Here is a 16,446-nt window from a genome sequence, read left to right as displayed (position 1 = left end):
GCAAGTCTACTTAGTTTCACGTCCAGTCGTGAGTTCTTTATATACAGTTTTAAAAAAGCGGACATAACATCACAGTTCACAGAGTCAAGATGGTTGTTTCATAAACAATTTAAAAAATGTATTCTTACATAAAAACGTAGATCAGTGTGACTGACACTGACGTCTCAGGTATGAAGCTTCTGACCACATTTGGATAAAATGAAGTTGAGACTCACTTGATTTGACGGGAGGTTTCAGCTCCTCGCTGTCCGGTCGGCTCGTGTCCACGTGCACCAGCAGGTGTGTGAGTCGTCTCACTCTGGAGTTAAAGATGGCCGCCCGGCTTTTACAGCGGCGAGCGGACTCTGCGTTATCCAGGTACTCACTGAGGAGCCAGGATAGAGGGCTGCACCCCGGGGATTCTGGGTAAACACAGGCAGGAACGTCAGAGTGTGGACAGCTTGTTTCGTGTGTGTGTGTGTGTGTGTGTGTGTGTGTGTGTGTGTGTGTGTGTGTGTGTGTGTGTGTGTGTGTGTGTACCTGACAGTGTGATGCTGTGGACAATCGGGGTGATCAGAGCCTCCCAGCAGGTTCGACCCAGAGCTTCAGCTGCCTCGGCATCCGGCAGGAAACGATCTGCAAACATCTGCTCGTGTCTGAGAGCGCTGTTCAGTCTACACACACACACACACACACACACACACACACACACACACACAGTGAATCATGATTATTGCTGATGTATTAAAGAATATTATTGTAGCATTAACAGTATTATCTGTGGTATTTACTTGTTGAAGAGCTGCAGCAGCTGTGTCTTGTCTTCCATCACCTCCTGACACCAGGTGTGGGCCTTGGTGCTGTAGAACAGGTAGGTCCGACAGCACAGCTGCTCCTTAAACACCGGCCAGAATGTCGGCTTCGGACCCAGAACCTCAAACCCGTGGACTCTTGTGTCGATACCACCCTGTCAGGGGGAAAAGAGAGAGGGCTGCAGTATGTGTGCATATGTGTATATATCAGTATATGTGACGGCAGTGGTCAGAAGATGGAGAGGCGGAGCTCAGAGTCTTACCTGCTGACATCTCTTGACCCTGATCTGGATGATGGACCAGAATCTGGTCACGTTCTCCAGGAGTACCACTCGACTGGCAGACGGAGTCACGTTCACCTACGCGCGCACACACACACACACACACACACACACACAGGATCAGTTAGATGAATGTCACACACATCCGGTTCTTGTCCTCTTCACAGAGCCCAGTTGTTTCTGCAGCGTCTGTGTTGGTCAGCAGGTCTTGTTACCGCTGAATCGCTGATTCACTCCGTCAACGTCAGCAGTGACAAATATTTGTCTGACTCCGCGTCGTGAAGTTGTGTTTAGACATCACTACTAAACTCACTCTGGTGTTTCAGAGAAATTGAGATTCAGGGTGGAGGAGAGACTCACCGTGTTCAGTTCAGTGTTGATGTTGGTGGGCTCGTCACCTCCCAGAACCAGGATCCGGGCCGGCATGTAGCTCGAGTCCTCGCTGGCCAACAGGATGGCCAGTTGTCTACACACACGCGCACGCGCGCACGCGCGCACACACACACACACACACACACACACACACACACACACACACACACACACACGCTCTCTTATTGTCAGTGGTGTTCTCATGAATAGTCGACGCATCAGATTAATTTCACGGCCTGTTGTTTCTCCACAGAGCAACAACGATGAGATTAAGTTCAGTAGAACTGTCAGTACCAGTACTAGTACCAGTACCAACACCATTACTCAGGAGCATACAGACTATCTGGTACCTGATGATGACTCCTTTGTGCATGTAGATGTTGATGAAGTGCGAGCCGGTGCAGCCGTTGGACTCCCAGTAAGTTTTGGGGTTCTTGTCGGTCAGTTTGTTTGCTCGATGGTGATTGGACGAAACTTCCACTTTCTCCCAGCACTTATCCTCCTTCAGCTCCACACTGGAACCTGAACACAGCACCCGTTACACCAGTCATGACATAATATCCTACGAATAAAAACGTCATCGGACCTGACGGGCAGAAATAACAAACGAGTGGGTTAATGTAACGGACCTTGGCAGAGGTTCCTCAGGAACACATCAAAGAAGGGGATGTTGATTGGTTGGTGGCTGCGACGATGCTCTTCGATCTGACCCAACACCATCTGACAGGAAACAGGAAGTAGACCAGGTAAGACTCTCCATGACATGAGTTTATTGTGTGGCCAGAGTACAATTGACTTCACAAATCATTTCTCCTGCATGTTATTGACTTACTCACCTGTGATTCCCTGTTTGACCACAGAGTGGAGACATTTACCAGCAGGCACAATCAGAGAGGAGCTGCTTCTGTGCTCATGCATGTGATTGTGTTTAGAAAAACAGACTGAACTGAATAGACAGCAGAGACACAGATCCTGCTGCCTCCCAGGTGTCTTACCTGGATACACCCTGCGAGGACGCTGGTGGTCATCTTCTTGTACAGGCTGGCGTACTTCTCACAGTCGGTGATGAGGTCTCGCAGCTCGGTGACCAGCAGCAGGTTGGTGCTGTGTTTGTCCAGTGCTTTCACCAGAGCCTCTTTGGTCCCCAGCCGACACATGACCACCGCGTAGTCTTTGTTCAGAGACGCCAGTCGGTACAGGAAGCGGATAAACAGCTGGACCACCTAAACAACCAGTCACAGGATGTTAATGTGGGTCACATGGTGGGATTGTACAGATGCTCCTCCCATCTGTACTGACCTCTCTGTCGTTGATGAAGGCCGTCATGGAGGACAGGCAGGGCTCGATGCTCTCATGCCACGGCAGCACGTCCTCCTGGTAGCTGTCCAGGAATTTGTTCAGGATCCTGCAGGAACAAAAAGCCAATCAGACGAGCTCTACACAGCATCATCATCATCATCATGGTCAAAGGTCATCTGCTGGTCAGTACCTGAGGATGGAAAGCTGGACAGCCCGGTCAGCTCGGTGCTGCTCCATCAGACGGACCAGATCCTGATACGTGTCCCGACTGTGAGTCACCTGATCAAACAACAGTAATCAATATTTAATCTGAGAAGGAACTAAAGCTGCGTACAAATGTAGCGGAGTAAAAAGTACAATGTTTGACTCTGAGATGAAGTGGAAATATTAAAGTCCTGTGTGTGTGTGTGCGTGTGTGTGTGTGTGTACCTGGTTGCGTTCCTCCTCCAGCTGTGACGTGTCGTCACACAGCAGCTGCTCCAGAGTCTGGATCACCTCTTTGGTGGCAGTCAGCTCCTTCAGACTCACAACCAACATCTGCAGCTCCGTGTCCTTAAAGTCCAGCTGCTCCCGACAGTCTGACACACACACACACACACACACACACACACACACACACACACACACACACACACACACACACAGATCGTCATTAACATATTTTAAAGATAAGATAAGACCATGTGACGCGTGTTTCTGCGGCCATGTGACATGTCATACCTTTGCTCTCTAGCTTGTGCACCATGGAGATGTGGTTGAGGGCGATGATGGCGAGCATCGTCTCCGCTCTGGACAGAGTCAGACATTTCTTGAGGACAGTGGTGACGTCTGACGCCACCAGCTGCTCCGCCAGGCTCTTGTGGTTGGAGATGAGCATGATGATGACGAGCAGGCCATTCCGCACTGACAGCCCGCAGCTGAACAGATGATCAATAATCAGATAATCAGAATCAGAGCACGACAGAGAGTGACACCTGAACCTGCAGCGTCACTCACCCTTTAGATTTCAGCATGAGGTCGATGGCGGCGGGGATGGCTCCCAGCAGGCCTTTGGAGCCTTCAGGTGTGGCTGAACCAATGCTGGCGAAGATTTCCAACATCATCTGAGTGCCCGACTCAGAGAGAGGGAGGCCGCTGCCGACACTGCGGAGGTCGTGTTTACTGGCTCCAGTGATCACCTTCAGCGTCTGACAGGAAGACGAACACTGCTGTCAGAAAACAACTGACGGTTTGATGCTAAAATGTTCCTTCTTTCCTCTTGTACTGCAGCAAAGACCTGTTTCAACATTGCAGCGGTCCTGTCACCAAATACCAAACTGTCACCAGAGATTCAATCATCCGTCTGACTTGTTTCTCCTCTTATGTTTTATTTTTACAAACTAAAAATTAAGAAAACACAAAGATGTTGTGAATCATGTTGTTGAGTAAAATATTCTGTTTTTCAGTCTGCACCCTCCAATCAGATGGAAACAAAGAAACACAGAGTGTGTGTGTGTGTGTGTGTGTTGCTCACAGCGAGCGCCAGCTGCTGGACGTGTGTGAAGGTGGGGAACTCCTGCATGCAGGACAGGACAGCTTTGACTCCGCCCTCGGTGGCGAAGGAGACCCTCCACTCGTACTTCAGCATGAGGAGGTGTGTGAGCCTCAGCGTGCTGATCACCAGGTCTTTAGAGGACGAGCCGAGCAGCTCCACCAGCAGCTTGAGCACCTTGTCCCTGTGAGAGGACAAACACACTTTCTCATAAATTATGTCTTCTCTCATCAGCTCACTGTATTTCCCCTCTGCCGATGGCATCGTCTCACCGGATGGTCTGGGCAGAGTCGCTCCTCATGGAGTTCTTCTCCTGAACTCCTTTCTCCTCCAGCAGCCGGGTGATGAAGAGAACGGCGGCCATCGGCTGGGCCGGGTCTGAGCCGGACCCGCCCTTCTTTAGGATGTCTACCACCTCTCCCAGCTTCTCCAAGACCGTCTTCTTCCCCTGGACCCGCGGGTTGTTAAACACTGCAGGGACGACACAACATGAGCTTTAAGACCAACCCAACCCCAATCAATGACACAGAGTCGTTTACTGTGTTTTATCTTTACTGTGTGTAGGGATGTAACGGTTACCAGTGTCACAGTAAACCATGGTAAGATTCCCAACCCTTTAAGTTTTAATTACCATGGTGAACAACGCGGTTGATAACCACGGTGTGGAAAACTCATGAGATACTTTATCTAAGTATGTTATATATATATATATATATATATATATATATATATATATATATATATATATATATATATATATATATATATATAGATATATATATATAGATATATATATATATATATATATATATATATAGATATATATAGATATATATATATATATATATACAGTATATACATATATATATATACATACATACATACACAATAATTCTTTTTGTTTTGATCTAAGAAAATGATTCGACCTGTTTCTAACAAAAGTGATTCGATCTAAATTGTGAGTTTTGTGATCTGTTGGTTGCACCCTTAGTATTGAGTAACAGTGACAGTAATAATGAATAATGACACGTTCTGTTCATGTTCTTCACAGAGAGGCTCTGCTGGCCAGTCGAGTGCTGCTGCCACTACATCTCACTCTACCTCTGTGACGCAGACATGAAAGGACACGATTCAAAATCAAGCTGCCTCATCACAAAAAGCCAGTGACCTGTTTTACACAGTTCTGATACATTCTTTTATTCTCGTTTAATGATGATTTTGCTATGTTTTGTCAAGGTTTTGGATTTGAATATTATTGTTTGTGAAATCATTTCAGTTTATCAGTGTTTTTTCTACATTTTGAAGACATTTTAAAAATACCGATAACCGTGATACTTTTAGTCACTATTACCGCGGTGTGAAATTTTCATACCGTTACATCCCTAAAGCTTCAGGTATGAAGGATGAAGGAAGAGTTTAGTAACTCAGACATTGATTTAATGGCCTCCACCTTTTATCTTGTCCTCCAGGTCTTCAGGATATTTGCTCTCGTCCTCTGAGGGCAGCTCGCTCTCCGTCTCCGAGCCGCCGCAGCCTGAATCAACAGGAAGTTCCTTCTTTGCTTTTTTGGAGACAGAGCCCATCGCTGAGGAAGAGGAGGCCGAGGCTGATGACAAAGAGGAGGAACTCTGACCTCCTCCTCCTCCTCCTCCCCCTCCTCCTCCCAGGCCAGACGAACCCAGAGAGCTTTCAGCTGGAAGACAAACCACAGTCAGACACACAGACACACACACACAGACACACACACACACATGCGCGTGTCTCGGTGTTTCCTCCTCACCCAGCAGCTCCTCGTCCTCCAGAATTCCTCCTCCTCTCCTCAGGTAGTGTTTGCAGAAGGCGTGCGAGCAGAGCAGGTCGCTCAGACACGACGACGGCAGCTTCTGCTTCAGGTAGTGCAGCAGCTTCTTCGCTACGTCCCCGGGGACAGACAGACCAATCAGAGACGAGTCATCTAGCTCAGTCTCCTGATGGACAGGCAGGAGACAGATTTTTTAAACAAACATGTAAACCTGGTTTCTGGTTTCCTCATTTTCCCAGTATGCTCCCGTGTGTGTTTTAGCCACCTGGTCGTCGAGACTCTGCAGCAGGATGCTGTTGACCTCCTGCTGCTGTTTGGGCTCCAGTTTCTTGATGAAGAAGAGGATCTCCCACCACTCGGCCCGGCTCAGCGCCAGCGGCTCCCTCTGCAGACCCTCTGACAGGTACGGCAGCGAGTACAGACCGCCGGGCGGCTTCGAGAAGAATGTCTGACTCACTGAGGGTACAGAAGAGGAACATCAGATAGACCGACAGGTAAACCAACAGGTAGACTGTCAGGTAGATGCTTTAGATGTCTGCCTGGTGATCAGATCTTACCTGAGGTGAGTTTGAGTGTCTCTGTCAGGGAAGACGCCTTCTCCTGCGTCTCCTTCTCAGCCTGACTGCTGCTGCCGCTGCCGAGGATCTCCACCATGTGCCAATGGACCCAGTAAGTCCTGGACAGGGAGTTCCAATACACCTGAACACAACAGGAGGGACACCTTGTAACACCTTGTAATCTCAGGGACCAACGAGAAAATAATCTGTGATAAAACATTAAATTGAGTCTGATAAACTTCTGGATCGGTCTGTCTAACTGGACCACACCATCACCACTGTGTTGATCTTAGAAACAAACAGCAGACTGATCTCGTTCACACTCACTCGCTGTGAGCTCTGCTGTTTAAACCAGCTTCATCTGTGTTGTTTATTGTGTTGATGGAGCTGTACAAAGGCTGCAGCAGCCTGACAGTCAGCTCTGCAGACTGGTACACTGCAGGTGCATCACTGGCCTGAGATCTGAACACAAGGTGAGCTGCCTCCACATGTGCTCAGCATTTACACCTGCATTAACATCTTATCCAGAGAACGAGTCCACATGTAGATTCAGAGCATTTCAGCACCAGGTTTACATGAGGTGTAATTGTCAACCTTTATTCCTCCAACCAGCAGGAGGTGCTGCAGCTGAGCGGATTCATTGAAAAACACTGAACAGCCAAATAATCATCACGATTTAACACAAAGTGTCAGTCTCTTCATGTCAGTGTCTCCTCACCTGAACAGGTGGCGAGCCGTCATTGCTGTAGCGAAACTCTCCTTCGTCTCCGGCGCTCACCTCCTCGTAGTCCTCCAGCATACGGACCATCATGCCGCTCTTCAGGTTGTCCTGGACGTACTCCACGTAGGCCGATCGGCTGGCGAAGTCAGAGCGTGTTTTGAATCCGTTTCCTGCCTTCTTCTTTGTTGGCATGGCAACGGGAGCGGCTACAGCGGAGTTGGTGGTGAGGACAACGGGGGAGGCGCAGAAACGAGGCTGAAAGATGGACCTGAGGACGGGGCGGGACACCTCCTCCCCATGCTCCTCCCCACAGCCCCCGCCTCCGCCCGGGCACTGAGCAGAGCCATCTGGAGGCTGGCGGTTGCGGTCCCAGCCCATGACGCGGACCAGCTCTGAGATCAGGTTGGCCATCGCCATGGTGAAGTCGAACTCTCGCTGGACACGCAGGTGCTCCGTCTGGTGGGCGGCACTAGAGGAGGAGGCGGGGGAGGGGCTGGCGTCCTGTCTGTCAGAGGTGGACTCCGCCCCTGTCGTGTTGAGTTTGTCCATCAGAGATGTGACGCACAGGTAACGTTTCACCAGTGAGAAGAGCAGCTTGCCCGGAATCTGAACACAGACATGGAAATGATGATGGGAGGAAATAAGGAGATTTGTGTGAACTTTAAGAAGGACCAACACCTGTGTTTACCTGAGGCAGGTGGATCCCTTCAAAGGAGATGCCGTGTTCCTCCGACGACGTGGTTTCAGCGAACAGCTCCAGCAGAGTGTAACGATTATCAAAGTCCATGTGCTGCTCGATGCCGTCCTGCTGACTGAGAGACAGCAGGACGTATGCCCGACTGCCTGTGGATGGACAAGAGGAGACAGACAGGAATCAACACATGATAATCCCGACCGTCTGAGCCTGCTGAGATCAATACTGCTGATCAGATGTGTTGTGAGAGCTGAGAGCGCCCCCTTCAGGAGCAGAGCTGACTGACAAGAGCTGAAGACGAAGTGTTGACTCATGCTGCCGTCAGGCTGCTAAAACCACCATGAAGCAGCAGAACGCCCTGACAGGAAGGCAGCGAGGTCTCACTCTGAGCCCGTTTCTGAGAACCACCTTCTGAGAGTCAACGCGGTCCGATGGGTCTCACGTTGGCCCTGAACGCAGCACTCATGACTCTGCTCACAGCTTCTCAGACATTAGTTTAATCCATCCACTGTGTTACTGCATGCTACCAACATTACATGTATGTCATGTCACATCTCAGTGATGAACAGTAACGTCTTGTTTTGACATTCAGGGGCTCCGAAGTTCTCTGTAAAGGAGTTCAAAGGTTTGTCAGCTGAATCAAACTGGGCCACAAGATGAACCAGACTGGAACATCAGATCAAAGATGTCGGACCTGATGCTGACTGCTGCAGGAGTATAAGGGATCAAAACAGAGGTTAATCTGAGCTCAGTGTTTCAGTGAAAACAGCAGCAGTAGTTTAATTTCACAGTAAACTTGTGGTGTTGAGTTTTCCCTCCGAGCAGAGGCCGCTGGGTGTGGCAGGGACACAGCCAACGCTTCTGCAAAATGAAAGCATTAATCTGAGGCAGCCGTCTGATAAAGACTCTTCAGCTGATCATGAACAAGTCAATTCCTCGTCTCCTGGTTGCCAAGAAACCCAGAGAGGAAAACAAGCCTCCTTGCTGAGGATGATGATGTCATTTCCTCATCGAGGAGACAGTCATCACCTCTGTCTAAAAGTTGTGTCACATCAGAGCTGCTTCTGCTCAGAATAAACCTGTGAGCAACATCTGTGATTAATACAGGATCTCTGCAGTGGCAGGCTCCACCCATTCAACCAATCATGCAGCATGTCTCTGCCTAGCTGCTATCTCATTGGTTTACAAGTGTTCAAATGATCTCTGTGCCCTGACATCCACGTTCTGTAGGAAACTACACAAACAGGCTGTTTCTTTAAATGATGTCTGGTGTGTCTCAAAAAACAGAGTCAGAGTGAGACCTCTCCCCTTGATTCATGTTATCAGACTGAAAGCTGCGTGTGCGTGAATCTATAATGAGGCTTGTGTGTTTGTTTCCCCCGTGTGGCCCGATGACTCATGGGAAAAACTCTCAGCTGTTCCTCGCCCAGTCTGTGAGCGCTGACGACCACACCGGGAAGACGGAACAAAGATGGTTTCTGATCACAGTCTGTGCAGCACTGACTTACAGTTTTTAACGTGTGTTGGGTTCAAGCTCAACATCTGGGCCAACATGAACCCAAAACACAAAAAGGGGTAGTGACAGAAGTGACAGAAGTGACAGAAGTGACGAAGGGAAAAAGAAAACTGGAGAGGGAAGTTAACCCCACAAAGTCACAACTTTACACGACCAGTGCGTGCAGCGTGAGAGAGTACACAACTCGTCAATCAAGGCTTATGCTATTATCATTTAGCTGCAAATTTGACTGACTAAATGTTTACTCATTTACAACAACTGCAAACAAACAAAACATTGGTTCATTATGAAAACTAGCGCATGTTTGTTTTAATATCAGCTGCTCGACAGTAACGAGACTGAGATCCTTTGCAGTCGTCAACAACAAACAGCTGCAGTTTAACAGTTCACTCTCAACCAGAGCTGATTTATGTCTGATCAGCACGTCATGTTGTGTGATAACTTCAATACAATACCTTCAAAATATATATTATATGTAAAAACAAATAACAGATTATATTCGATACCACAGGGAAAACTTATAAAAAGGCTCCAGCGTGACAGCCAGCAACACAGGACTCCTCTCGTCACGGCTCGCAGGTGGGCAGAACGATTGCAGTAAACATTACATTTCTTCACTTTACTTCAGATATAATTCTCTCTTCTTTAATTAGGCCTTCAAAAACAGTGCATCTATTAACTGGTGTTGGAGAGAAGCGTGAGGGAGAAATGCAGCTGATTCCTGTGTATCTATACTGCAGAAAATCAGAATCCATTTGTAAATCCAATCAAAAAATCAATATTTTTGACAACACTACAGACATCCCTTATGACTGCTGTATTCACTGGTGCTGAACAATTTACACTGGACTGAGTCAGACACAGCACCAGGGAGGCTGTGGTGCATTATGTTGTTGCTATGACGACAGAGGAAGATCAGAAGTCCCCAGCAGAGACAGGAGGACACTTTGGATCTGGAATTTGAACAGACAGGCGGACAGATAAAGCTGAAGAAACTTCAATGTGACGTCATCACAGGTCCATTTACTGCACTGAGGTCTGACCGGACCTGCTGCTTCACTGCATCACTGAAGGGTTTCAGCAGCAGGATGCTGCAGAGCAGCTGGAGCGCTGCAGAGTTCATCCGTCCTCAACTCGTGCAAAACATACCTGGTTCAAAATCAGCCTTGGTGTTACACACAGGAGGATAGACAAGGTGAAGCTGAGGGTCACATGACCAGCGAGGTTATTTGCTCGTTCAAGTGAGGATGAAGGTAAAAAGGGCTGTTGTACTGAGAACGATCCCACCAACAATGATAATAAAGATACAGCTGTGAACATCCAGCCTGATGAACGGTTGTTCCAGGCAACGCAGCAAAATGGATACTGATGAAGTGCTACTTCTGTACCGTCCTGTACAGTACAGTTATTAGAAAGTGTCTCTTAAATGTCATCTTTCAGCTACAGATAGAAACAGATAGTATAAACACTCCTTCAAAATTATTTTTTAGCTACTGATGTAGCTGTGATTTCTGATGGTTCTGATTGGTTATCAGCATCTCTACTGTTCATCAACTTGCTCTGAAAGTGATGACACAGACATGGTTCACACTGTCGTTGTTCCATCCACTGCAGTTGGGGCGATTTTTTAAAACAACCTGTTTATAGTGGTGGTTCTCAGTGTGGACAGACTTTGACAGCCGATTAAAGACGATAATCACATGTTAGAGTCATGCTGATGTTTCACTGACACATGAGTGCTGATGCTCAGATTTGACTGGCATCACACTGCTGCTGTTAGTTTCTTCTTCATGACTGGACTGCAGACGAGCTGAAGATGTTCCCCTCTGTAACACTACTGTATAACCACAGGGTTCAACAACTCCAGCAGAGTGAGACCTCTTCTCTCTAAGGCCTTGTCTACACCAGCCCGGTTAATTTTGCAACCGAGGTTTTGTTAAATTAAAAAAAAAAACGCGTCCACACGAGGGGTGTAATAAAATAACTGTGCACACGCAACCGTAAATCCGCCACCAAGTGATGCAATATATGTGTAATACATATGCCACAGCAGTAGGTGGTGATGTAACTTCAAACGGGAAGGCTGTTTTAACCGATCAAAATAGTTTAAAACCGGAATAGGAGAGCGCGGCAAATACCAAAACATAAACAACAATGTCGACTCTGAAGGGGGAATCGTTTGTCTGGACTGAGCTGGTTAACTCGTGTTAGTTTTAGATCGTTAACCACCTCTAACCACCTTCTAACTGTCGTTACTCTGTGTTTACATTGCTGCGCGCACAATATTTACAAAGGCACGCGCTCAGCTCTGATGTAAGCAACGGAAATATTCATGGTTGTCATATCCACACGCAGCCGCTGAAACCCGAATCAGATGAAAACCTCACCCTGGACCCCGGTTTCAAAAGACCACGTTTCAGTGTTCCAAAAGCACGGTTGCATGTGGACAGAACGTAAAACCAGGAACAGAACTTAACAGCTGCAAAATTAATCGGGCTGGTGTGGACGGCTCCTAACTGATCTCAGGCATCACATTCTGTCAGTTAAAACTTTTATTCAGATCAGATCAATACTTTGATCAATAGTTCTGATCTGTAGCCAAATCTGAAGGTACAGCCAGCTGCTGGTTAGCTTAGCTTAGCATAAATACTGGAAAACAAGGCAAACAGCTAGCCTGGCCCTTGTTTGAGTTGTGTTGGACAAAGTCACTTCCTGGAGATTTGTCGTCACCATGAAGTTGCCAGGCAACCAGCTGTGACTTCAGGAAGTTTCTCTCAGCAAAGAAATCCTCTTTGTCAAAATGTTGAACTACCGTTGCTATGGTTACCTGCTGTTGAATTGAGCTGCTGATTAGAACTCTAACCAGCCGCCAGCCAATCAGAGAGCAGTATATTCCTTATAGTAAACTAAGTTTGTGGTTACCTGCATCATGTGATGCGAGTGCTCGCAGCATCTTCCCGGCGCTGCGTCTCGTCTGTGTCTCCTTATTGCACAGCAGCTCCATCAGCAGGTTGAGGGCGCCTGTCTCCTTGAAGACACCAACCAGAGATCCAATGCTGGCGTAGGCGCTCAGCACGTGGATGGTGTGTGTGATGCTGATGGAGAAGTCACTCTTCTTGGTCATCTGCTTCCTGGCTCGACGCACCAGGTTCTTCACGTCCTCCTTCATGTCCGACAGCTCCACCTCGTCAAAAGTAACGTCTGTTGGAAACTCGCCGCCACTCCTCTGACCTCCGTCCGATGACTCGCCGCCCTGCTGCTTCTCCTGCTGCAGGGGGCGCTGTGAGTCTGTTTTCCTCTTCCCCAGGAGGGTGGGGCAGTTGGCGTACACGTCCTCCGTCGACATCCACATCAGGATGTTCTCCGGTTTGCTCTCTCCTGACGTGGAGCCGCTGGAACTGCCCACGCTGGAGCTGCCACCACTCGTCCCTCCCGCCTCACTGTTTCCGCTCCCGGAGCCAGAGCCGTCGTCTATGGTGATGAGGCACCAGCGAATCAGGTACTCTGTCTGTCCATCATGGTTGCGGCGCTGCCGGATCAACTCCTCTGGATACGCCTGCAGCCTCGGGCCAAGCTGGACCAGCAGGTTCCCATTGCGGCGTTCGCCCACCATGGTTGCTAGGAGACATGAGAGGAGCACATACGATTATATAAAAACTTTAGTTCAGACTGTCTGGTGTCTTTGGGAACTGTCCATCCATTCTGAAATATCTTTTGTTTTAGTATTTTGAACCCTTTATAATTCAGAATCTGAGAGATCCTGGTGGTCGACTGAACTCCATCGACCCGTTTCATCTTGTCCTCTACCGTCAATCATCAGATACATTAAAAGACATGTAGATAAAGAAGTCTGTAACAAGAACAATCTGGAAAGCTATGTTAACATTCTGGCTCCTCTCAGGACTTTCACTCTGTTCAGCTCCGACGTGTGTGTGTGTGTGTGTGAGAGACACTTCATCTCCTTCTCCTCTCGCTTCTGTTTTAACAGCCACTTTAAATACTTTTAGTGCCTCAACTTCACATTAAAACATTTACATTGTAATTTAATTCATTAGAAATCTTGTTACCATTATTCAGACACTTAAAGGAGCAGTCTGCAGTTTAGTTGAAGTCATGTTAATGAGCAGAGAGAGATCTTGATTGGCTGAAACAAACTAAATAAACAGATATACAAAACAATTTATACTGATTTACTATGTTTACATGTGGCGGACCCTGCTACCTTTCTAGCTTCAATTCACTGATGGGAACAGTTTGTTTTATTATCGCATTAACATGGTTTGTATTAAGACCCTCAGGTTCTCTGACCAGCTTTCCTACTGCTGATGTTTGGAATGTGAAGCACATCTGGAAACATCTGGAAACAGCCAGGTGTGCCGCAGGACAGCCTGGGAGCTAACAACGATTCACTTACTGAGAAAGTTAGAAAAAGATGTTGAACAGCTCTGTTGATCCGGATACAGACTGTGATGGTTTCCACAGTGAACCCGCAGTATTAACGGCTCAAAAACGAGGATTTCACTTTCGCTTTGACACACACACACACACACACACACACACACACACACACACACACACACACACACACACTTCCTCTCTCTGGACGCTGGAGTCCTCTCTGTTTAAGCTGCCCGGTTTCACACATGCTGCTGGGCGTGATGTGAGCCGTCTGCTAGCTTGTCCAGGGGTCAGTCTAATACCTGGTCCAACTGTGACCAGTGTCTGTGCTGCTAACTGCAAACCGCTCGCAGTGAACATAACATTCATATCATTTCATTTATTAAACACTACATTAGCTGTTACTGACATGACGTGGCTATCACTGACGCAGTCTTCGTGATGCCAGCTGTGAAGTTATGTAGTTTCAGTAAATAGCCGAGCCCTTGATGTTGTAACGTTTCGCTACCTGAACGCAACAGACTGTCAAGCTAACCACAGTGCTAACGTTAGCAGTCGTTGCTATTCTGTGTTTTAAGTTATCAGTTAATTTCCGCCCACTTTATCACAACAATGGTGTCTTTATCTCGTTAACTAGATAGTTAGCTAGTTAACATAACTAACGTTAGTCCTCATCCTCTTGTAACTGATTAAACTGTTTCTGATAGCTAGCCACAGCACGCCGTACTGGTACTGTACAGAGAACGTCACACCAAACTCTATTTCAAGATCTCCACATTTAAGCTAATGTTGTTCATGAGCAAGGATTAATTTAAGGGTCAACATTATTTAGGACATTTAGACAATTTAACATTATTTTCGGTCAAATTCGGCCTTTAAATACGTACACTATACTTTTGTAAATGAAACGCCAGGCTCTCAGTGAGGGAATGCACTTCACTGTCACCTTCTGGGCTCTGATGCTAACAGTGCAGGCGTCGTTGTTGAAAACATGAAAAGCAAAACAACTTTAAAAGTTAATTCTCTGTTGGGTGGTTTGATTGGTTATTTGTACGCAGAATTGACGAGTCGATCTTGTGTACTCATGAAATACCTCAATAACAATGTTGTGCTTTACATATTGTTTTTTTGCACGCAGAGCTGCTCTTTATCAGCAGGTTTTGAAAGGCAGGTTGGTGTGTCATGATCTCAACGCAGCATTCGGCTCATGTCGGTGTGAATTGTGTGTAGAGTAACTGCGGCTGACAGCCGGAGGAGCCGTGGCGGGCCTGCCCACATATCCGCCTGGGTCGGACAGGAAAGCGGCTCCGCTCTCACACACTCCGGCCTGAACAAACCGCTCCGCGTCAGGTGAGTCGGTCTTACCTGCCGTGTCACAGACTACCGCCTTCGTTTCTGTCCTCCCCCTCAAGCGCTGTTTTCTCTTCCGCCCTAACGTGTCGTTTCCCAGCCTGGTGATGTTGGTTTTATCGCTGTCCACCGGAGGTCCGCACTGTTGGATGCGCATTTGCGCACTGTGACAAGAGCAGCATCAGGGATGGTTTCTTCTTCTACGTCTACTGCTCATTTTTCTTCTTCTGTGTTTAATGGAGGATCGGAACCCTTCGTGAGCTGGACGCAGCGCCCCCTGCGGGTTCCGGGTGGGACTGACGTCGCGAGTGACAAAAATCACAATAGGATAAAGAGAGAAAAGTTGAGTGATGGATCTACAGCTGATAGGCCTTATTAAAGACTGTTTTTAGGTCTCTTTTGAAAGTTTCCAGAGAAGTCTGTTTGTGGATTTCAGCTGGGAGAGCGTTCCAGAGAGTGGAGGCTGTCACACAGGAGGCTCTGTGGCCGAGGGTTTGTAGTTTGGTGTGAGGGATGGAGAGCTGGTGTGTGCCTGAGGAGCGTCTGAGACTGAGTGCAGGGGAGGAGGAGGTCAGACAGATATTTGGGGGTGAGAGAATGGAGAGATTTATAGGTCAGGGGGAGAATGTTGGCCAGTGAAGACATTAATGTGTAAGTTCTGGGTTCATAAGTTAAGTTTATCTTAAAGGAGAAGCATCAAGCAAACATCACAGTTTGTTCCATCAGAGCGGGGAGGGATAACACTTTTAAAAATATATATATATTATATGTTTTTATTAATTATTATTAACTAAGAGATATGTTTCAGTTCTTAAACACACAATGATTTGATTGATTAAACTTTAATTTCAGCAGAATGAAGGTGATGAAGGTTCTCGGACAGTTTTCAGCTCTGCATTAATGCACTGATGAAAGAAGGGTTGTCTTTCTGTCATACAGACTTTGTTCTTCAGCGAGATGTGCATGTTTTCTTCTGCTCTGCGGCTCCTGCAGCTCTCACAGATGCGTGTCAGTTTGGCGCCATCTAGCGGTAGAATGACGGAACGACAAGCTGACAGCCGCACAGACTGCACCAAACTCCACCAGCAGCAGAAGGAAGATCAGATCTTTGGATCAAGATGTGGTTTAAAGAACG

The 16,446-nt window shown here is 47.4% G+C and overlaps 1 protein-coding gene across 6 annotated transcripts in view; it reads right to left on the bottom strand.

The window, feature by feature from the left end:
• LOC119033336 (cullin-9) overlaps positions 1 to 15,519 on the bottom strand; it is a 27,155-nt gene extending 11,636 nt beyond the window's left edge. For 3 of the 6 annotated variants that reach the window (XM_037123289.1, XM_037123287.1, XM_037123290.1), the window contains exons 1-23: positions 15,327 to 15,518; positions 12,486 to 13,181; positions 8,042 to 8,196; positions 7,351 to 7,959; positions 6,633 to 6,774; positions 6,341 to 6,531; positions 6,055 to 6,241; positions 5,725 to 5,967; positions 4,547 to 4,745; positions 4,257 to 4,458; positions 3,740 to 3,930; positions 3,464 to 3,660; positions 3,173 to 3,321; positions 2,934 to 3,022; positions 2,744 to 2,849; positions 2,440 to 2,667; positions 2,074 to 2,164; positions 1,795 to 1,966; positions 1,433 to 1,538; positions 1,055 to 1,150; positions 771 to 946; positions 520 to 653; positions 216 to 401 (exon numbers count right to left, since the gene is read on the bottom strand). In XM_037123289.1, coding sequence (XP_036979184.1) covers positions 216 to 401; positions 520 to 653; positions 771 to 946; positions 1,055 to 1,150; positions 1,433 to 1,538; positions 1,795 to 1,966; positions 2,074 to 2,164; positions 2,440 to 2,667; positions 2,744 to 2,849; positions 2,934 to 3,022; positions 3,173 to 3,321; positions 3,464 to 3,660; positions 3,740 to 3,930; positions 4,257 to 4,458; positions 4,547 to 4,745; positions 5,725 to 5,967; positions 6,055 to 6,241; positions 6,341 to 6,531; positions 6,633 to 6,774; positions 7,351 to 7,959; positions 8,042 to 8,196; positions 12,486 to 13,181; positions 15,327 to 15,468 — 4,687 coding nt within the window. In that variant the 5' untranslated portion in view covers positions 15,469 to 15,518. Of the gene's footprint in view, positions 1 to 215; positions 402 to 519; positions 654 to 770; positions 947 to 1,054; positions 1,151 to 1,432; positions 1,539 to 1,794; positions 1,967 to 2,073; positions 2,165 to 2,439; positions 2,668 to 2,743; positions 2,850 to 2,933; positions 3,023 to 3,172; positions 3,322 to 3,463; positions 3,661 to 3,739; positions 3,931 to 4,256; positions 4,459 to 4,546; positions 4,746 to 5,724; positions 5,968 to 6,054; positions 6,242 to 6,340; positions 6,532 to 6,632; positions 6,775 to 7,350; positions 7,960 to 8,041; positions 8,197 to 12,485; positions 13,182 to 13,977; positions 14,093 to 15,326 lie in introns of those variants that run through there. The other 3 variants (XM_037123286.1, XM_037123288.1, XM_037123291.1) reach the window with 2 other exon arrangements.
• Between the last annotated feature and the right edge of the window lie 927 nt (positions 15,520 to 16,446).

This window comes from Acanthopagrus latus, chromosome 15 (genome assembly GCF_904848185.1).
Source record: "Acanthopagrus latus isolate v.2019 chromosome 15, fAcaLat1.1, whole genome shotgun sequence".
Lineage (NCBI taxonomy): Eukaryota > Metazoa > Chordata > Actinopteri > Spariformes > Sparidae > Acanthopagrus > Acanthopagrus latus.
The sequence above is the reverse complement of the archived record's forward strand: the minus strand, read 5'-3'. Positions and strand labels throughout refer to the sequence as shown.